At 42.2% G+C, this 17,713-nt stretch overlaps 1 protein-coding gene and 1 long non-coding RNA gene across 3 annotated transcripts in view; both read right to left on the bottom strand.

The window, feature by feature from the left end:
- Positions 1 to 11,235, bottom strand: part of SUDS3 (SDS3 homolog, SIN3A corepressor complex component) — a 32,208-nt gene extending 20,973 nt beyond the window's left edge. The window contains exons 1-6 of one of the 2 annotated variants that reach the window (XM_038373613.2): positions 10,887 to 11,235; positions 8,577 to 8,646; positions 7,288 to 7,343; positions 6,464 to 6,535; positions 3,847 to 3,866; positions 3,008 to 3,164 (exon numbers count right to left, since the gene is read on the bottom strand). In XM_038373613.2, the coding sequence (XP_038229541.1) occupies positions 3,008 to 3,164; positions 3,847 to 3,866; positions 6,464 to 6,535; positions 7,288 to 7,343; positions 8,577 to 8,646; positions 10,887 to 11,052 (541 nt within the window). In that variant the 5' untranslated portion in view covers positions 11,053 to 11,235. The remainder of the gene's footprint in view (positions 1 to 3,007; positions 3,165 to 3,846; positions 3,867 to 6,463; positions 6,536 to 7,287; positions 7,344 to 8,576; positions 8,647 to 10,886) is intronic. The other variant, XM_043497799.1, reaches the window with a different exon arrangement.
- Positions 11,236 to 13,300: 2,065 nt separating this feature from the next.
- On the bottom strand, positions 13,301 to 17,410 carry LOC119843952. The gene is made up of 3 exons (XR_006275797.1): positions 17,194 to 17,410; positions 14,540 to 16,009; positions 13,301 to 13,553 (listed from the first exon to the last, which is right to left on the bottom strand). It is a non-coding gene; the product is annotated as an uncharacterized LOC119843952 (long non-coding RNA).
- Between the last annotated feature and the right edge of the window lie 303 nt (positions 17,411 to 17,713).

The raw sequence follows: 17,713 nt of genomic DNA, 5'->3' as shown, positions 1-17,713 counted from the left end.
AAAAAGTAAGTTAAAAGGAGCCAACTTCCCTCTCTTATACCTGGGACCCATTTATTTCTGGTTAAACTTGATCTTTTAAGTACCTATTAAAGTTTCTTCTCTAGGTACTGAGCCTTTCAACAACTTGGCTTTTTTCTGTAGAAGCCAGCTGGCCACTGACACTAGTACTGAAGTTTTGTTACTGGCTGAGTCACATGGTCCTGCATGACAGCAGCTGAATGCTATGATAATATAAATATTCTAATTAGGAAGTCGCAGTCTGCTCACATACACCCCAATAAGCAGAAAGTTTGTCAAATCAAATAATGTGCAACAAAAATTCTCATCTGCCCTTTACACTAATAAAAGGGAGGAACCTCAGGAGGGGATAAATGGATGCTGTGGCACATTCTGGGCAAAAAGATTTTCTATCAAACTGGAGGTTTTTTAGTTTATGGGGGGAAAAAATGTTACCCTTTTTGAGCATTACACCGCACTACTGGTTGCATGTGGGAAACAGTCACCCGTTTTCTCCATAAGTCTCAAACTCAGTCCCAGCCTCTGGCTCCAGTTCCAATATAGAAATAAAACTATGAAGATTTACATGCTCCTTTCAGAGTGGGTGATCACTGGAATTCCATAGTCAAGAAAAAAAGAAAAGGAGGACTTGTGGCACCTTAGAGACTAACAAATTTCTTTGAGCATAAGCTTTCGTGAGCTACAGCTCACTTCATCGGATGCATTCAGTGGAAAATATAGTGGGGAGATTTATATACACAGAGAACATGAAACAATGGGTATTACCATACACTCTGTAACTAGAGTGATCACTTAAGGTGAGCTATTACCAGCAGGAGAGCAGGGGGGAAGGGGGAAGAGAACTGGATCAGTCCACACAAGAGATCCACTTCCTGGACACTACAGTGCTAATAAGCGATGGTCACATAACCACCACCCTATACCGGAAACCTACCGACAGCTATTCCTATCTACATGCCTCCAGCTTTTATCCAGACCACACCACACGATCCATTGTCTACAGCCAAGCTCTACGATACAACCGCATTTGCTCCAACCCCTCAGTCAGAGACAAACACCTACAAGAGCTCTATCAAGCAGTCTTACAACTACAGTACCCACCTGCTGAAGTGAAGACCCAGATTGACAGAGTCAGAAGAGTACCCAGAAGTCACCTACTACAGGACAGGCCCAACAAAGAAAATAACAGAACGCCACTAGCCATCAACTTCAGCCCACAACTAAAACCTCTCCAACACATCATCAAGCGTCTACAACCTATCCTGAAGGACGACCCATCACTCTCACAGATCTTGGGAGACAGGCCAGTCCTTGCTTACAGACAGCCCCCCAACCTCAAGCAAATACTCACCAGCAACCACACAACAGAACCACTAACCCAGGAACCTATCCTTGCAACAAAGCCCGTTGCCAACTCTGTCCACATATCTATTCAGGGGACACCATCATAGGGCCTAATCACATCAGCCACACCATCAGAGGCTCGTTCACCTGCACATCTACCAATGTGATATATGCCATCACGTGCCAGCAATGCCCCTCTGCCATGTACATGTCAAATTGGACAGTCTCTGCGTAAAAGAATAAATGGACACAAATCAGATGTCAAGAAATATAACATTCAAAAACCAGTTGGAGAACACTTCAATTTCTCTGGTCACTCGATTACAGACCTAAAAGTGGCAATATTTCAACAAAAAAAACTTCAAAAACAGACTCCAACGAGAGACTGCTGAATTGGAATTAATTTGCAAACTGGATACAATTAACTTAGGCTTGAATAGAGACTGGGAGTAGATGGGTAATTATACAAAGTAAAACTACTTCCCCATGTTTATCCCCCACACTGTTTCTCAGACGTTCTTGTCAACTGCTGGAAATGGCCCACCTTGATCATCACTACAAAAGTTCCCCCCCCACACTCTTCTGCTGGTAATAGCTCACCTTAAGTGATCACTCTGGTTACAGTGTGTATGGTAATACCCATTGTTTCATGTTCTCTGTGTATATAAACCTCCCCACTGTATTTTCCACTGAATGCATCTGATGAAGTGAGCTGTAGCTCACGAAAGCTTATGCTCAAATAAATTTGTTACTCTCTAAGGTGCCACAAGTCCTCCTTTTCTTTTTGCGAAAACAGACTAACATGGCTGCTACTCTGAAAATAGTCTAGAAAGAATTCTCACCAGGCAGCTACAGAAGTGCTGCACTGCCCCAAAACAACATAAAAAACACACCTTACCCTAGATATAGAAATTGACACAGAAGAGATGCAGAACCATATGGGCTCTGGTCACTCTTATAACTTAATAGCTTTGGTCATTCTAGTAGACCAAATGCTATAAAGAACTGTAATTCTCTCCCTATAAGTATCCAGATTTTTTAAATTTTCTGTTAAATAACCCCTAGACACAACCTAAAACAATGTAAAGCTCCATTCAGATCAAGTTACAAGGTATCCAAGCTGTGGAATGGTAGTGTAGCAAGACCAGTGTAACACCACACATCAAATTTTGCAACATGTTCTGCTAATCAAGAACAAAGTCAATGCAATTCTAGAGAAATCCTGAAACAATCAAATAATTCTACAAAACTCTATAAAAGCCCTCAAATTTAACTATATTGATCCATTAGTTTGAGCATTCAGAAGCGAATTAGGTTTTGAATCCTATTGCCGATCAGAGACTGAAAGGAAACTTAAGTTTTCTGAAAAGTGCTTAGGCAGTGGTTCTCAAACTTGTGATCCCTTTCATATAGCAAGATGCTGAGTGTGAGCCCCCCCCTAAATATATAAAAAAAGTGATTTTAATTTATAGCACAATTAGAAATGCTGGAGGCAAAGCGGGGTTTCAGGTGGAGGCTGACAGCTCACGACCCCCCTGTAATAATCTCATGACCCCCCTGAGGGGTCCCAACTCCCAGTTTGAGAACCCCTGTGCTTAGGTCTCATTTTTGGAGAAACAAGAGACAGATGCTTATCTTGTTTTACCTCCTGTTAGCTCCATGGTTAGCTTTTCATTCTCAATCATCTTCTTCTTCTCTTCTAATTCAGCAATCAGATTTTCCTTCAACTCAATTTTCTTATCTTCGAACTCCTTCACTGCTGCCTTCTTCTCTTTGATATAATTTCTCTCCACCTGCTCAGTCTAATGCAAGCCAAAAAGAAACAGAGGATTAAGGAAGAGAAGCCTAATGACCAGGATGTACACTACAAGTGGAAAGGAGAACTAATGCTAACAAGGACTGATTAGTTTTGGAGTAGAGCAGCCAGTCACCTTACATTTTAAAAGGTATATCAACATTTCTATGACCTATTGAAAAATGCTTAAGAAAATGAACAATAAAGCAAATGACTACACTGGCAATAGTTGTGCTACTCATATTAAATAAATCTTCTTTTGTAATGCTTCATAACACCTAACTCAAATATCTCAAAGTTCTTTAACAGAGCAATTCTCAATATTATACAATTAGTATACTTTGTCCATTTTGCAGGTAGGTTAAATGAAGGAAGACAAATTAAGTGATTTATCTAAATACATACCTAATATAAAAAAAAAAATCCCACAAATGCCTATTTTTAGTGACCATTTAATTTTTTTTAAACAATCTTCAGCAGTTACTTGAGTAGTAGTATTGATGGCAGTTTATACTATATCTCAGCTATGATAATCAATTTTAAATAAAGAAAACCTCTACATAGATTTCCTGGAAACAAACAAACAAACAAACAAACAAACAAACAAGAGCTACCACGTGATAAGATACTAGGCTTAAAAAACAGATGGATATTTTATTTCTAGAAGCTAAAAACACATGAACACTTACTTCCAGCTGGAGGAAGAGTTCTGAAAGACAAAAAATACAGGTCTAGTTAGCATCACTTTATTATCCTTACAAGACACACAACAACTTGCCTTACTAAGTAACTGGGTTTTGCTGCCAAAAAAGGTGGAGTAAACAGTGTACATACCTATCCCATTCTGATGCACATTTCATAGTTCTACATTGTTGATTCCAGCATACATGTGCCAAAATTTCTGTAAAAGTATATTATAAGCTGACATTTTGTAGGTGAATTTAAACCACAGGTGGTAGAGCAGTGTCCTATTTCTGATCCATTTCTGTTGGGCCAAGCTGCCACGTTTAATGGCATTTAAAAGGCAGTTGGGAATTTTTCTAGCTTAAGATGCTATTTAAAAAGTTGGCACTAGATTTAGCTTTCCAGATTAAATGAAAACTTGAAAGATGCAGCTGAGAATGCCAGATGAATGCTCTGCAAAGAACCACGGTTTAAACAGATTTCACTAGGCCCAGCTGTTGTTGCTTCAGCAGCACTTCTCTGGCAGAAAAGCCCTTTCATCAATTTGAGTTAACAGACATGAAGTTAACTGCCCCACAGCAGATGAGGAGCATATTAATGCACCACAGAAAGCAAGCTATATCCTATCTCAATTACATAATTCAGTTCATACCTTGCGGCCAGGGAAGAGTATTGCCCATAAGTGCAACAGTCCTGCTCTTAATGAAATCAGTGGCAAAATTTCCACGAATATCAAACTGAGCAGGATTACTGGAGGATGTGCGTCCCAAAATGAGGATTTTACTCAACGCTGTGATAACAAATTCAAAGTAAACTAAGGCTCTTGATCAGTCCTTACTTCACTGTATCAAATATTGATAATTGTGATCTTCAAACTCTGGCAAGCAGCAAGAGCTAGGAACAATAGGCAAGTTCTGAACAGAACAGGTGAATTATATTTGTGATCTATTTTAGGTAAGAATTTATATGCATCAGGAAGCCACATAAAATTGGCATACAAAAATTTGTTTCAAGGCCAGAAACGACAACAGTGCAATTAAGGCCAGTCTTTTGATTTCTTAAGGGCTTTGCAATGAAAGCTTAGATAAGGAACGAATGCTTCTTTTATAGAAATAAAAAAAATGCAAGTCCAAAGAATTGAGAATTTTGTATATATTAGACAGAGACAAATAAAAATGCAGACAGGGCAAGAACACAATTTCAGTTGCCACTCTTCCCAATATTGTTGTAGTTGGCAGTAGGAGTTTTATCACAAGGGTGAAAATTAATACCATCTGTCCCCCAATGGAAGAACTCTGCAGCAAAGATCTCATTGGTCCCTGCCAGCCCAGGGTACACACTGCAGTTTAGTCTGACGTTAACAGCTTACAAAAAACACAAAAATACTACTGGAGTCCAATTCTAAACTACATCAAATTCATCTTCTATGCTTGAAAACAAATTCCTACAGAGCGCACAAGGAAGAGATCAGTCCAGTTCAAGTTTCACTGGCAAGTTCTTTGAGGGGACAAATACAGTCCTAGAAACATTGGTAGTGCACCATTCATATGATGGTCAGTGGTCACCTGAGATTTGTTACTGGCTTTTAAACAGTGATATCAGAACCCACAGTATAAACACACTGCAGAGCAAAATGGCCTAGGTATCTGTACAGCATTACAAAGTTTTATCCCTCACTGCTGAAAGGTGGAAGAACACTGCTACATTTTCATTTCTGACTCCCACACATTCCCTTCTGAGAAAGCATCTCTAATTAAGTGGAAGATAAAAAGCTACATAGGAATGAGTGAACAAGAGCTAATTTAATTTCTGAACTACTCATTCTAGAAGCACACGCTGGAAGATCGTATGGCAGCCTGTTTCCCTGACAACTTCCCATAACCGCTATGGGGAATTTTGAATTACATTAACAGGCTTTGATACACGAAGTTTTACATAGAAAGATTTACTGAGTATCCTATCAACAGCTTCACAATTAAAGTAGCACTGCTACTGGCCTCATGGTCAAGCAGTAGATACCTGGAGACTAATTCGGTCCTTTGAGCCTAGGCCAGTAAGCTGCGGTGTAATTAACAAGCAGCAAACTCAGCCCCCACAGTCATGTAGGACAAAGCTGCCCTAGAGCAAAGTCTCTAACCAATTCCAAAGGGCAAGCAGTGAGCTCTTCAGGAAGCTGTCTAGCCCCCACTGCATGCCCCTCTTGTTGGAAGGAATCACTACAGCAGGAGGATTGAAAGAAGGTGATTGAAAGAACAATTAAAAGAAGTTAAATAGTGTAATTTACAAGAGGTCATATTAGACTATGAGATCTTATTACTTGAACTGTAGGCATACAAGTGCCTAGTCAAAACTGCTGTTTACTGATAAACATATTATAGTTAGCCAATACACCTGCAGAAAAGCATGATGGATTCTGTTTTGCCTAATGCATACTCAGCAAAGAAGCCATTTAGCATCACCAAAAAGAGTGAAAGACTGGAGAATCTTTAACTCCTGCCAACCCTGTTCTCCTAGGATTGAATCCATGTCATGTTTCTCGGGTATGATTCTCATCTGTGAGGCCTCTACATAAGTCAAAGGTTCTTTGCGTGCATTATTTTTTAAAACAAAAATCCAGCTCACCTGCATTCCGTATCCGTTCCTTGTATTGCTGATCCAGTTTTTTCATTCTTTTTTGATATTCTTGCAAAGTACCTAATTGAAATAAATTGCAGATTGCCATAGGATCATATTGTTTTCTAATACTGAATCTTAAATAATCCATACTTTCTAGGTAAATTTAGCATTTCAAATAAAGTATACATTTATTGAGAAAAAAAAGTCTAAATAGAAGACTGCTACCCTGCTTCCCAAAAACCAGCCAGAATATTTATGTAGCAGTACCATCCACTTTGTGTGGATGGCAGGAGATGACTCAATTTATTTTGTAAGTAGAGTCATAAGTGTTTGAGAGGTATCATGCAGTCTCTCAAAGGTGGGAAGCTGCCAAAGGCACATCACATACAGAAAGGGAAATAAATAGGAAGAATGGACTATAACAGTGAAGAATGAAGATGTGTGAGAAGACCCATGAGCTCTAACAGCAACTTTTCCTCGTGATCGCTGTCTCAAGGGACATTTTTCTAGAGGGCTATGAGGTATATGTAATTTAAAAACCCTACCATAATTAGGTGAAACGCAAGCCCTCACATTTCCTACACCTCATTTAATTGCAAAACCATCTCACAAGTGAAAGTATTGAAGAAAGGGACTTTTTTACTAAAATGTAAACATAATTTCAAGCCCTCATTCTACTGCACACAGAACAAAACAGTGTGTCCATCTTCTATGGACAACACTTTCAGGACATTACTACGGTCATTTCTTGCTTCCACTTAGACACTTTTTAGAAACTGAAAATTTTATTGTCAGGAAAAAAAAAAAAACCTACTAATTTTAAACCCTACCTTCCTGCAATTGCTGTAACTGCCTCTTAAGAGATGCCAGTTTGTCCTGATACATCCTGCAAAGAGAGGGCAATATTACATAAACAGGTCAACCACACTGTTTGTTTCACCACCTGCTTAGATGAATAAATCCATTTCATTTTCTCACCATAAAGAGGTCCTCCTGAAAAGACTTTTACAAGAGGAAGTATTGTTCAGTTTAAAATGTGTACTGCCATTTAATTATAAAATAAACCAAAAAAGGTTATGCTGAGAACCTCAGAAATAACTGTTGCAAGATGTTTTGATCCACTGATATTAAGAACAGTACCACAGAATTATTTTGCCATCTTAACTTCTGGCAAGTCTCAATTTTTGTTCCCCAGTTCCCCATCTGTAAGAAGGGGCTACTTCCATGCCTTATGAGTCTTGGCTTTAGAGTAAGTCTTCTCCAATACCCATGCAACAGAAGTTAAGACTAAAACTGTGGCAAAGCCACGAACAGAACTTTAATCTCCTGCCTCTAAGATCTGTGGTTTTAACCCAAGTTCATCCTTCCTGCCAAGCATAAAACATCTTTGTCAATAAGTGAGAGACTACTGAATGCTACAAATGCATTTAAAGATCAAGAAAAACTGTTTTACTACGCTCTGAGAGTCCAAAAAGCCTGGCTTACTGGGCTATCGTTGTTGGTATTGTACTATGCAAGAGCATGAAGTGGGGGTCTTCTTTGTTTGGGAGGTACCAAGTGTGGCCTTCTGGACAATATAGGGATCATAGTTGAATGTCTCCAGGAAAGTCACATCTACCTCTTTTTGTCCAGAAGGAGAGTAGCTAGTGCACAGGTTCTTGAACAGGTTAAGTAGTTTTTATGTGGAGCAAAAGACAATCCTAATGAGTCCAATACAGTTAGTTATCCCTGTTGGGCGAGGCACTATACAATCAGAATGTCAGCCTCTATCTTAAGAGTTAAAAAAAATCTCAGGATGTGTGTACACTAGAAATTTTACAATGGGCACAGCTGCGCCGTTGTAGTGCTGTAGTGTAGATACTACAGCGACGGAAAGGGTTTTCCGTCATTGTAGTAAATCCGGCTCTCCAAGAGGCAGTAGCTAGATCAAGAGAAGAATTCTTCCACTGACATAGCAACGACTACACCAGGGCTTAGGGCGGCTTAATTACATCATACAGGGCATGAAATTTTTCACAGCCAAGTGATATACTTAAGCCAATTTAACTTTGTAATGTAGACCAGCCTCTTGGACACCAGGAAATGTTTTTGGTTGAGGAGGAAGGGGGACATTACTTACTGTTCTTTCATTTCTACATAGTCCTCTTCATCATGCTTTGCCAAGTCAGTTTCACTAGCATCCTCAGTATCTGAACAAGGGGAAGAGAAATTTGATAACACCAAACAAATCAAATAATTTTTAAAGAAATAAGTGATTGTGGCACATGTGCAGTTATTCCAAATTAATTTAGTGCAGCCAAAGAAAGGATATATTTTGAGATTTCCAATTTTGGAGGTGATTCAAACCACCGTACATGTTTCCTATACATATAAGCTGTTCAAGATGGGCACTTAAACATTTAGAAGGAACTTTGGTAGTATATCAAAAAGAATCAGTTTTTGATATAGGATACCCCTGTGATTTCCTCCCACTCACTCCACTCCATTTCATTTTTTGGATTAAATCAAGTTATTCTAGCACTTTTAAATGCAAGGGCTTGACATCATTAATTGAACCAGGCATAGCACCAGCAGTACTTTGCAGGCTTCCTCCTTATAGCTTTAACCCTGACCTGCTGCTTCAATCCTTAACTCCCATATAACTGTATCAATACACCTTTATCTTGACCTATAGCACTACAAAGCAGAGTGATAATTATACTAAGTTCTGCAGTGGTTTGCAACAGAAACAAGGGGCCCACTGAAGATATAATTAAAATAATGTTATTTCACCTAGTCTTCTCAGATGTGTACTCCAGTATCTACATATAAGAAAGACTATTACCACAGCTTTATTGGACACTGATAAAAGAGGTTAATGCCGCATTGCAAATTCTCTGCAGCGCCTCCAAATTTTGTCTTTAAAGACTGAATGGGAACAGTTAACTACCTTCTCACTCCTAGAGTTCATCCGGTCAAGTCAGGGATTAGACACATTGGAAGGGTAGAGCTGGAAAGCCTGCACTGCCAGTACATTAGCTATTGTATGGACTTGGAACTTCAGTCTCTAATTCCATCTACCCTTCTCAGATTTCTTCCTTAAAATACCAAACACTTCAAGCTCCTTGTGTTAAGATAAAACTCAATGTATCAAATAAGGTATCAGTCAAAGAGATAGCTACAGCAGACCATGTTAAAGAGGGCCACATCTCCTAAGATAAACTGATGAAGCCTTGGTATTTTAATTCAAACACATCAAAATAAATTTTAGCCACACTGGGTTTATTTAAAATGATTTATGACGACTCTAAACATCAAAAGGGAAGGACTATTCAAAGAAGATGAGGAGTCCTTAAAACCACCCTCACCCTCCCCACCCCAGGATATCAAGTTGAGACTTCAGAAAAGTCTTGAATGCACTAAGGCTTTCATGATTTGCCACAATAAGATGCTTAAATCAACTCGATGCAACAGATGCATAGATGCAGATGAACAGATGCATATTTCAACTTAAACTGAAATATGAAGAAATGAGAGCACAAAGGAGATGATTCCCTTTCACAGCACCATCTCCTCCCTGTCACCCCCAAGAGAGTGTCTCAACTTTGTGCATGGCTCATTTCTTCCTCCCTCTTCTTCCCCTTGTATCTACCAAGGGTCCCTCCCCTAACCTTCTATGACCCATTTCTCTTATTATACTTCCTAGTTTCATCCCTCTGTACCCCTACCCATACCCTTTCTTCCCAACCCTTGGAGCACTGCCTCTTCTTCTGTTACTTTTATACCACTAAAAGAAAAAGAGTACTTGTGGCACCTTAGAGACTAACAAATTTATTAGTCTCTAAGGTGCCACAAGTCCTCCTTTTCTTTTTGCGAATACAGACTAACACGGCTGCTACTCCGAAACCTTTTATACCACTGAAACAAAGCAAATGCCACCCCTACTACCATGGTCTTACTTTATCCTTTCACTATCTCTCTCCTCCCAACCACCTATTCTCAGTGTGCCCCATTAAACCCATCCTCTACCCCACTACCTTTTCTGATCATATTTGAGTCCCTCTTCCAATTCTCTTTTACAACACTTCTCTATCCCCATCTCCTTATCCCAATAACCCCGCTAGTTTTCTCTTCACCTGAATCATTTTCTCCATCCAACTCATCTCACCCTATGCCCCCGCGTCTCCAGCCTCCTCTCCAAAGCCTCTTTTATCCCAGTTCACCTGAACTCAGTCCCTTCTCCACCAAGCTGTTAAATCGATTCCTCACCCAGAGGTCCTCCGCTCCCACTATTGCCGTAACTCCCTGAATTTCCTCTGCCACCTATTCCTGCTCCCCAGGATCACCCTCGCCACCCGCCAAGCCCTCCAACTACCGGGGCCCCATCTCCCGGTACACCCCCCCCCGGCGCCCGCCGCCCGCTGTGAGGAGGGCGGGGGGAGCCACTCACCCTCGTCGGACTCGCGGGCCCGGCCGCTGCGCTCGCCGTCCTCCTCCTCGGCGCTCTCCAGCTCCTCCTCCTCGTAGTACTCGGAGCCGGGGGGCAGCGCGGCGGGGGGCAGCCCCACCGGGACAGGAGCCGGGGGCGCGGGAGACACCAGCCCGGCCGCGCTCATAGCGGCGGGACGCGGCCCGGCCGGAACTCGGACGCTCCTGCTCCCGCCGCCTCAGCCGCGACTGGGACGCGGCGGCAGCTGGCCGAGGACCTCAGCGCGCCACTTCCGGGTCCCAGGGGCGGCCGAGGCGGGGCCGCGCGCAGGCGAGTGCGCAGGACACCTACATCCGGGGAGAAATGGGCGGAGTCCGGGGCTCGGGCGGGGGCGGGGCTGAGCTCTGGGCCCCTCGCTTTGGGAGCGGCAGGTTCGAAACCTGGCTCCAGCGGCGGGCGGGCCCCAGTCAGGGGAGGGGGCGGATCCCGGGCCGGGTGGGGACGGGGCGGATCCAGCAAGCCTGACTCCAGTGCCCCGCAAAGTGGTTGAACCTAGTAAAGCACAGACCTGTCAGACAGGTGGATGAACGTGATTTGGGATCCAGCGATGCAGTGGGCTGTAGCTCAGGAAAGCTTATGCTCAAATAAATGTGTTAGTCTCTAGGGTGCCACAAGTCCTCTTGTTCTTTTTGTGGATACAGACTAACAGGGCTGCTACTCTGAGAAGTGGCTATAGTGTACTTAGATTTTAAAAAAGCCTTTGACAAGGCCCCTCGCCAAAGTCTCTTAAACATAGTAAGCTGTTGTGGGATTAGAGGGAAGGTCCTCTCATGGTTCAGTCACTGGTTAAAAGATACGAAACAAAGGGTAGGTATAAATGGTCAGTTTTCAGAATGGAGAGAGGTAAACAGTGGTGTCCCCCCGGGGTCTGTACTGGGATCAGTACTATTCAACCTACTCCTAAAGGATCTGGAAAAAGGGGTAAACAGTGAGGTGGCAACATCTGCAGATGATACAAAACTTACTCAAGATAGTTAAGTCCCAGGCAGACTGCAAGAGCTACAAAGAGATCTCACAAAACTGGGTGACTGGGCAACAAAATGGCAGATGAAATTCAATGTTGATAAATGCAAAGCAATGCACGTTGGAAAACATAATCCCAGCCATACATATAAAATGATTGGGTCTAAATTAGCTGTTACCGCTCAAGAAAGAAATCTTGGCGTCATTGTGGATAGTTCTCTGAAAACATCCACTCAATGTACAGCAGCTCTCAAAAAAGCAAACAGAATGTTGGGAATCATTAAGAAAGGGATAGATAGTAAGACAGAAAATATCATATTGCTTCTGTAGAAATCCATGGTACACCCACCTTTTGAATACTGTGTGCAGATGTGGTCGCTCCATCTCAAAAAAGATATATTAGAATTGGAAAAGGTTCAGAAAAGGGCAACAAAAATGATTAGGGGTACGGAATGGCTGCCATATGAGGAGAGATTAATAAAACAGACTTTTAGCAGAAGCCTGACATTCCTCTGTTGCTGATCTGGAGAAACAGAAATCCTGCCTCCAAACTACACTTCAAATATTTTTATGTTGTAAAGTTATTACTATATGGCACTGAAACTTGGAGGCTTATTAAGATCTTACTATCTAAACTCCAAGTTTTCATAAATAGCTGCCTCAGAAAGTCCTCGGTATCAGATGGCTAGAAAATAAAATGACAAAGAATTCTGTATGAAACAAACTGGTAGGACAGGAAATTATGGAAATAAAATGGAGATGGCTAGGACACACATGGAGAAAAGACCTGAATAACATAGCAAGACAGGCATTGGACTGGAACCCCCCAGGCAAGAGACAATGAGGTAGACCAAGGTAAACATGGAAGTGCACAACAGAAGCAGAATTGAAAAAGCTATCAAAATGTCATGGGAGGAAGCCAAGACTGCAGCAGGAGACTGGTACCTTGGACGGAGCTGCATTCAGTGGGTCTGTATGTATACAACTATCAATTTAGCTTAATTTGGTAACTGATCAACTTAAGCTAGATCTGTCCGTAACTGGCTTATAGAAATTTAATTGTGTTCACAAGGGGATTTGTACCATTTAAATGTGATTTAAAAAAAAAAAAAACACACTTTTAAACAGGAGCAGTTTGTGTATGACACTAAGGCCTGGTTCTTAAAATGCTTTGGGATCTACAGTGAGAGCACCTGCCACATAAAAGTTTCAGAGTAGCAGCCGTGTTAGTCTGTATTCGCAAAAAGAAAAGAAGGACTTGTGGCACCTTAGAGACTAACAAATTTATTTGAGCATAAGCTTTTGTGAGCTACAGCTCACTTCATAAAAGTAAAATCTCCCATACTGCTTGGAGGGAGACAACAGAGGGCGCATAAGAGCTGTCAAGGATCCTCTTGCCTCCTACTTCCTAACAGCTTGTGTAAAGTAGTTCAGCTGTGGCTTGTTTTTGTTCCAATGTATAAAACACACATTGTTACATACTTCAGATTCAGACACTTACCTTGTCCACTGGTTGCAATGCTCCTGCCCCAGGAGATTTACTTTTCAGCTGGAGAGGAGGTCTCTGCCGGGCTTCTCAGATCTGGAGGGATGGGTTCAGCTCCTCTCTGGCCCAATGGAAAATGAGTATGATTCCCTCATTCACTCTAGTGGTTGTTTTAACATCTATGGCACAAACCACAATGATTTTGATGATCTGGTTCTGCTCATCATCAGCTACTCAGGATCATGTACTGAGCAGGGTGTTATAGGAATGAGGACTGAAGTGAAAGGGCGGGCACCTCTCCCATTCTTTCCTCCTTTTCCTGTCTACTTATCACACACTCACCCTCCTGTGTCATTGACAAAGCTGTCACTGATGTGTCGGGATGTCACATCCATTAACTTACATAGCTACATCACACCTATGAAAAACAGATTCCATACATACCTGGCAGGAGTGGGTTTAATCCATTATAAACCATTAGCATCTTTCAGAGCATATCAATCTTCTAATTTCTGAATATTCCAAATACCCTTCCCACAGACCCAGCTATCACATCCACAGAGGCAGGCACTTTGGTCTGCACAGAGCTAATTGCAGGATTATATGTGATGCTTTGACCCCCAATCAGCATGAGTATGATAAAAATATTTAATCTGGTTTAGTCCTTTTATGTGAGAACAAAACTCCTAAACGGCATTGATTGTCTTGTATGGTACCTAGCAGAGCTGCAACTGAGCACTTACCAAAACATTTGCCACAGATATGTTCCCCCTAAATCACCGGATGTTGAGTCACTGAAACATCAGTGTCCCACCTAGTGTAAATGTCCAACCAGGAGAAGGAATACTAAAATTAAAAGAATGATGACGCACAAAAGCCTTGCAGAGTGAGCCAAAACTAGTAAACCTGGGTTCTGACAAGCCATCAAGGTCATCAGATTCCACCCATTATTATGAACAGAATGAGTATAACAATTGAATATGTGTAATGCTGTACCCTTCTATTACACATTCAAGCCAAGGATTTTCTCTCCTTGCAAACATTAACAAATGTTGACTTGCACACCCTTGAGAATGAATGTTAGTAAATATTATTGGCCGAGCTTGCAAGGTCTTACACTCAGCTCTGTGGCATTTCTCCATAACATTCAGCAACAACAGCTCACCTTTGGTTCTTCTGCAGTAGAGAAATGGAATACTGTACAGTTTAGCACATGTGGCTCTTTTATACAAGACTTTAAAAACAGATCTTTTCAGCTTTATGTATCTTTGGGAGATCCCGTACGGTTTTGTGTCTTGGCCAAAGCTTCCCTCTCTCCAGTGTTTCACAGCAGTCTGTGCACTACGTGGTCGTTGCATTCTAACCAAGAGGTGGCCGTATTTCAGTGGTGATGTATGCCTGTAGTATTGGACATGAAAGTACTATGAGAGTCTTATGTGAAAACACCCCTGTAAGTATTACTATTTTAGAGTTATTAATAGAATTACACCACCTTCCTAATGCTTGAAATGCCTTCCGAATTCCCAGGAGTAAGACTTCTTGCCTCTCTCTGATTCATCGTCCCTCTTCAACATCTTTGTGACTTCTTAGTGTAACAGGTACTTTACCCACTCTGTCTCTGGGTACCTTTACTGCCTCTGTTTCCCTTCTCCAATTAATCAAACTTCACTTTGTATGGGTTCACAATAATCCTCCCTTTCTGGGAGTCTGATAAACTTCAAAGCAAGATCACTTCCACCTAGCTTCCTGCTGGGACACAGCCCTAGATATAGGATTCTTAACCCAGTCCCTACTGAGACCTTTATCTTGGCTGGATGGTAGGCACACGCTCCACCACTCATACCCCCTACAAACTTACATTCTCCACATCTTCTGTAAGAAGCGAGTCATACAACCAACCATCTTCTTTAAGTATATCCCTCAAGACAACTCAGGGTGCCCTTATATCCCCCAGCAAGCCTTGATTTTAGTCACATGCCCCCCGTCACTTGACTCCTGGCCTGAGAGGTAAACTAGACACAAGTGAGGCTGAAAGCAGGACTCCTTAAAGGGTCATACTCCCTCAACAACTGCCCTTTGTCTGAGGCACATTGGTTCTTCTTCCCATGAAGGAAGTTGTCTTTTTACATGTCCTACAAAGTTCTGGTTATATTTACCAAAACAACATCAAACACATTTCTTTGTGATGTACTCAGTATAATTGCTGAGGCAAAAGTTTTTAGTGATCAAAACCCAACTTTCACTTGCTGTAGTGCTCCCTCTATGCCAGACTGCTCATGTTTAGCATTAGTCTTGTGGAGACTCACCATGCTCTCATCTCTCAGGCATTCAGTAGGAACCCAAGGGAAGAGGGTTAGCTTTAAGGAATGCTATGTTTTCCTTGCAGATGCAGCAGCTTAATTGTCCACGCCCCAAGAGCTTTCATGCCTCTTACTCAAACTACTGCACATAGCCCAAGTTTCCGTCAAAGGTCTTTTCCCCCATCACAGGCTCACTTACTTTGTTTATGCACATTCCTTTATTTGATGAAAGATTTCTTTGTTCTGCCTTCTCAATATCAACTATTATCAGTCACAGAGTAGCCAAGATACAGAACTCATGCTCACAGCATGTAAAAAAAATCAACATGTTGGCACTAAAAAAAAACAAAACAACCTGTCAAGGTTGAAGCCAGGATTATAAACAGAGATGGATTCTATACATTTGTCATATGAATGAAATGGTTGTAAGCAGAAAATCTGTAACACACCGTACTGGCTCTCAAATGCCTGGCACACCATTGTAGCCTGCTGTTGGTCAGGCATCCTGGGACTTCTAGTCCCAAAGGACCAGGTGATGCTAGTCTGAGAGCAAAGCCTGCTGGGAGAAGACACAGGATGTAAAAGCCAAAGCACCATAGTAGTGAGTGAGATAAGGGTGGTATGGAATTTTTCTACCATGGGGGAGTGATGGTAGGTAGGCGGGGTGAGGTGATAACTGTAGTCATCAGGTCTTGTCTGGGAAAGGAGCCTGAGCAGAGCTGTGGACAGAGACCAGTGACAGAGATTGCTTGGAGCTATTGTGCATCTTTACAGCCAGGAAGAATGAAAGGTTATATACAGATCGTACTGAAAGAGCTATGAAAAAAACCTCTGTTTTTTCCACCAAATGCATCCGATGAAGTGAGCTGTAGCTCACGAAAGCTTATGCTCTAATAAATTTGTTAGTCTCTAAGGTGCCACAAGTACTCCTTTTCTTTTTGAAAAAAAATCTGTAACTGAGAAATAGAAATGATGTTGTGAATCTCCTTCATCTTACTCCCACTTCTACCTTCACTATGGTACTTCTACTCATCATAATCCTATCAGATCTATCGTTCCTTTTGTCTCCTTTACTACTCTTGACTGTGCACCTTCTCCCATACCCCTTTTTATACCTGGAAGACTCTCTCTCCTTATCCTGTGAACTCTGCCTTCTAATTCACCTTTCCAAGCAGTTTCTCTCCCCCTTGTTATGTTGATAATCCCTCCTCCCTCACCTGACCTAGTTCCAGTTTTTCATATATATTTGTGTTAAACCTTGTCTGTATTGGAAAGCAATAACAGTATAACTAAAAAATTGACCTAGCTATACAGGTGCAAACTCCTAATGCAGAGGCACTTAAACTGGTTAAAGTGATTTAGAGCAATGTTGGTTTTAGTTTGGGATCCAAATTCTTCAACAGAGGTGGCCTATAAACATTTTAAAATAACGGCGTCAACAAGTAGCAAGTCTGCCGTAAAAGTCATAGTTTGCCCATTGGCCTTGTCACTTAAAGGGAAGTTTAGGGAAAATTCTCACCAGGGCTATCACCAGTTCAGCTGCAAAGTCCGACTGCAGACAATGCATCCCCTAAACGCCCAGGACGGGGGCCGGGAAGGGCTTATTTGTAGTCATAGAATATCAGGTTGGAAGGGACCTCAGGAGGTCATCTAGTCCAACCTGCTGCTCAGAGCAGGACCAATCCCCAATTTTTGCCCCAGATCCCTAAATGGCCCCCTCAAGAATTGAACTCACAACCCTGGGTTTAGCAGGCCAATGCTTAAACCACTGAGCTATCCCTCCTAGTCACATGCCGCCCCCCCTAACTCCGAGGCCGCTTCTTTAAATGGCCTGGTTCAGCCACCGCGGCCAGACGGGCGGCAGGGCGGGTTTACGGCCCTGGATTTCACCCACAGTTACGCACCGACGCCCCTGAAAGCGACGTGCTGGGAAACACAGAGCGGCCGCTCCGCATCCCCCAGGCCTGACACGTGCGTGCGGGTGCGAACGCCGCCGGGCGGCAGACGCGGCTCATCCTCCCGGCGGGGACGCAGCCAGC

The sequence above is a fragment of the Dermochelys coriacea genome, chromosome 15, assembly GCF_009764565.3.
Source record: "Dermochelys coriacea isolate rDerCor1 chromosome 15, rDerCor1.pri.v4, whole genome shotgun sequence".
NCBI classification, from domain to species: Eukaryota; Metazoa; Chordata; order Testudines; family Dermochelyidae; genus Dermochelys; species Dermochelys coriacea.
This window is presented reverse-complemented; position numbering and strand designations above follow the sequence as displayed.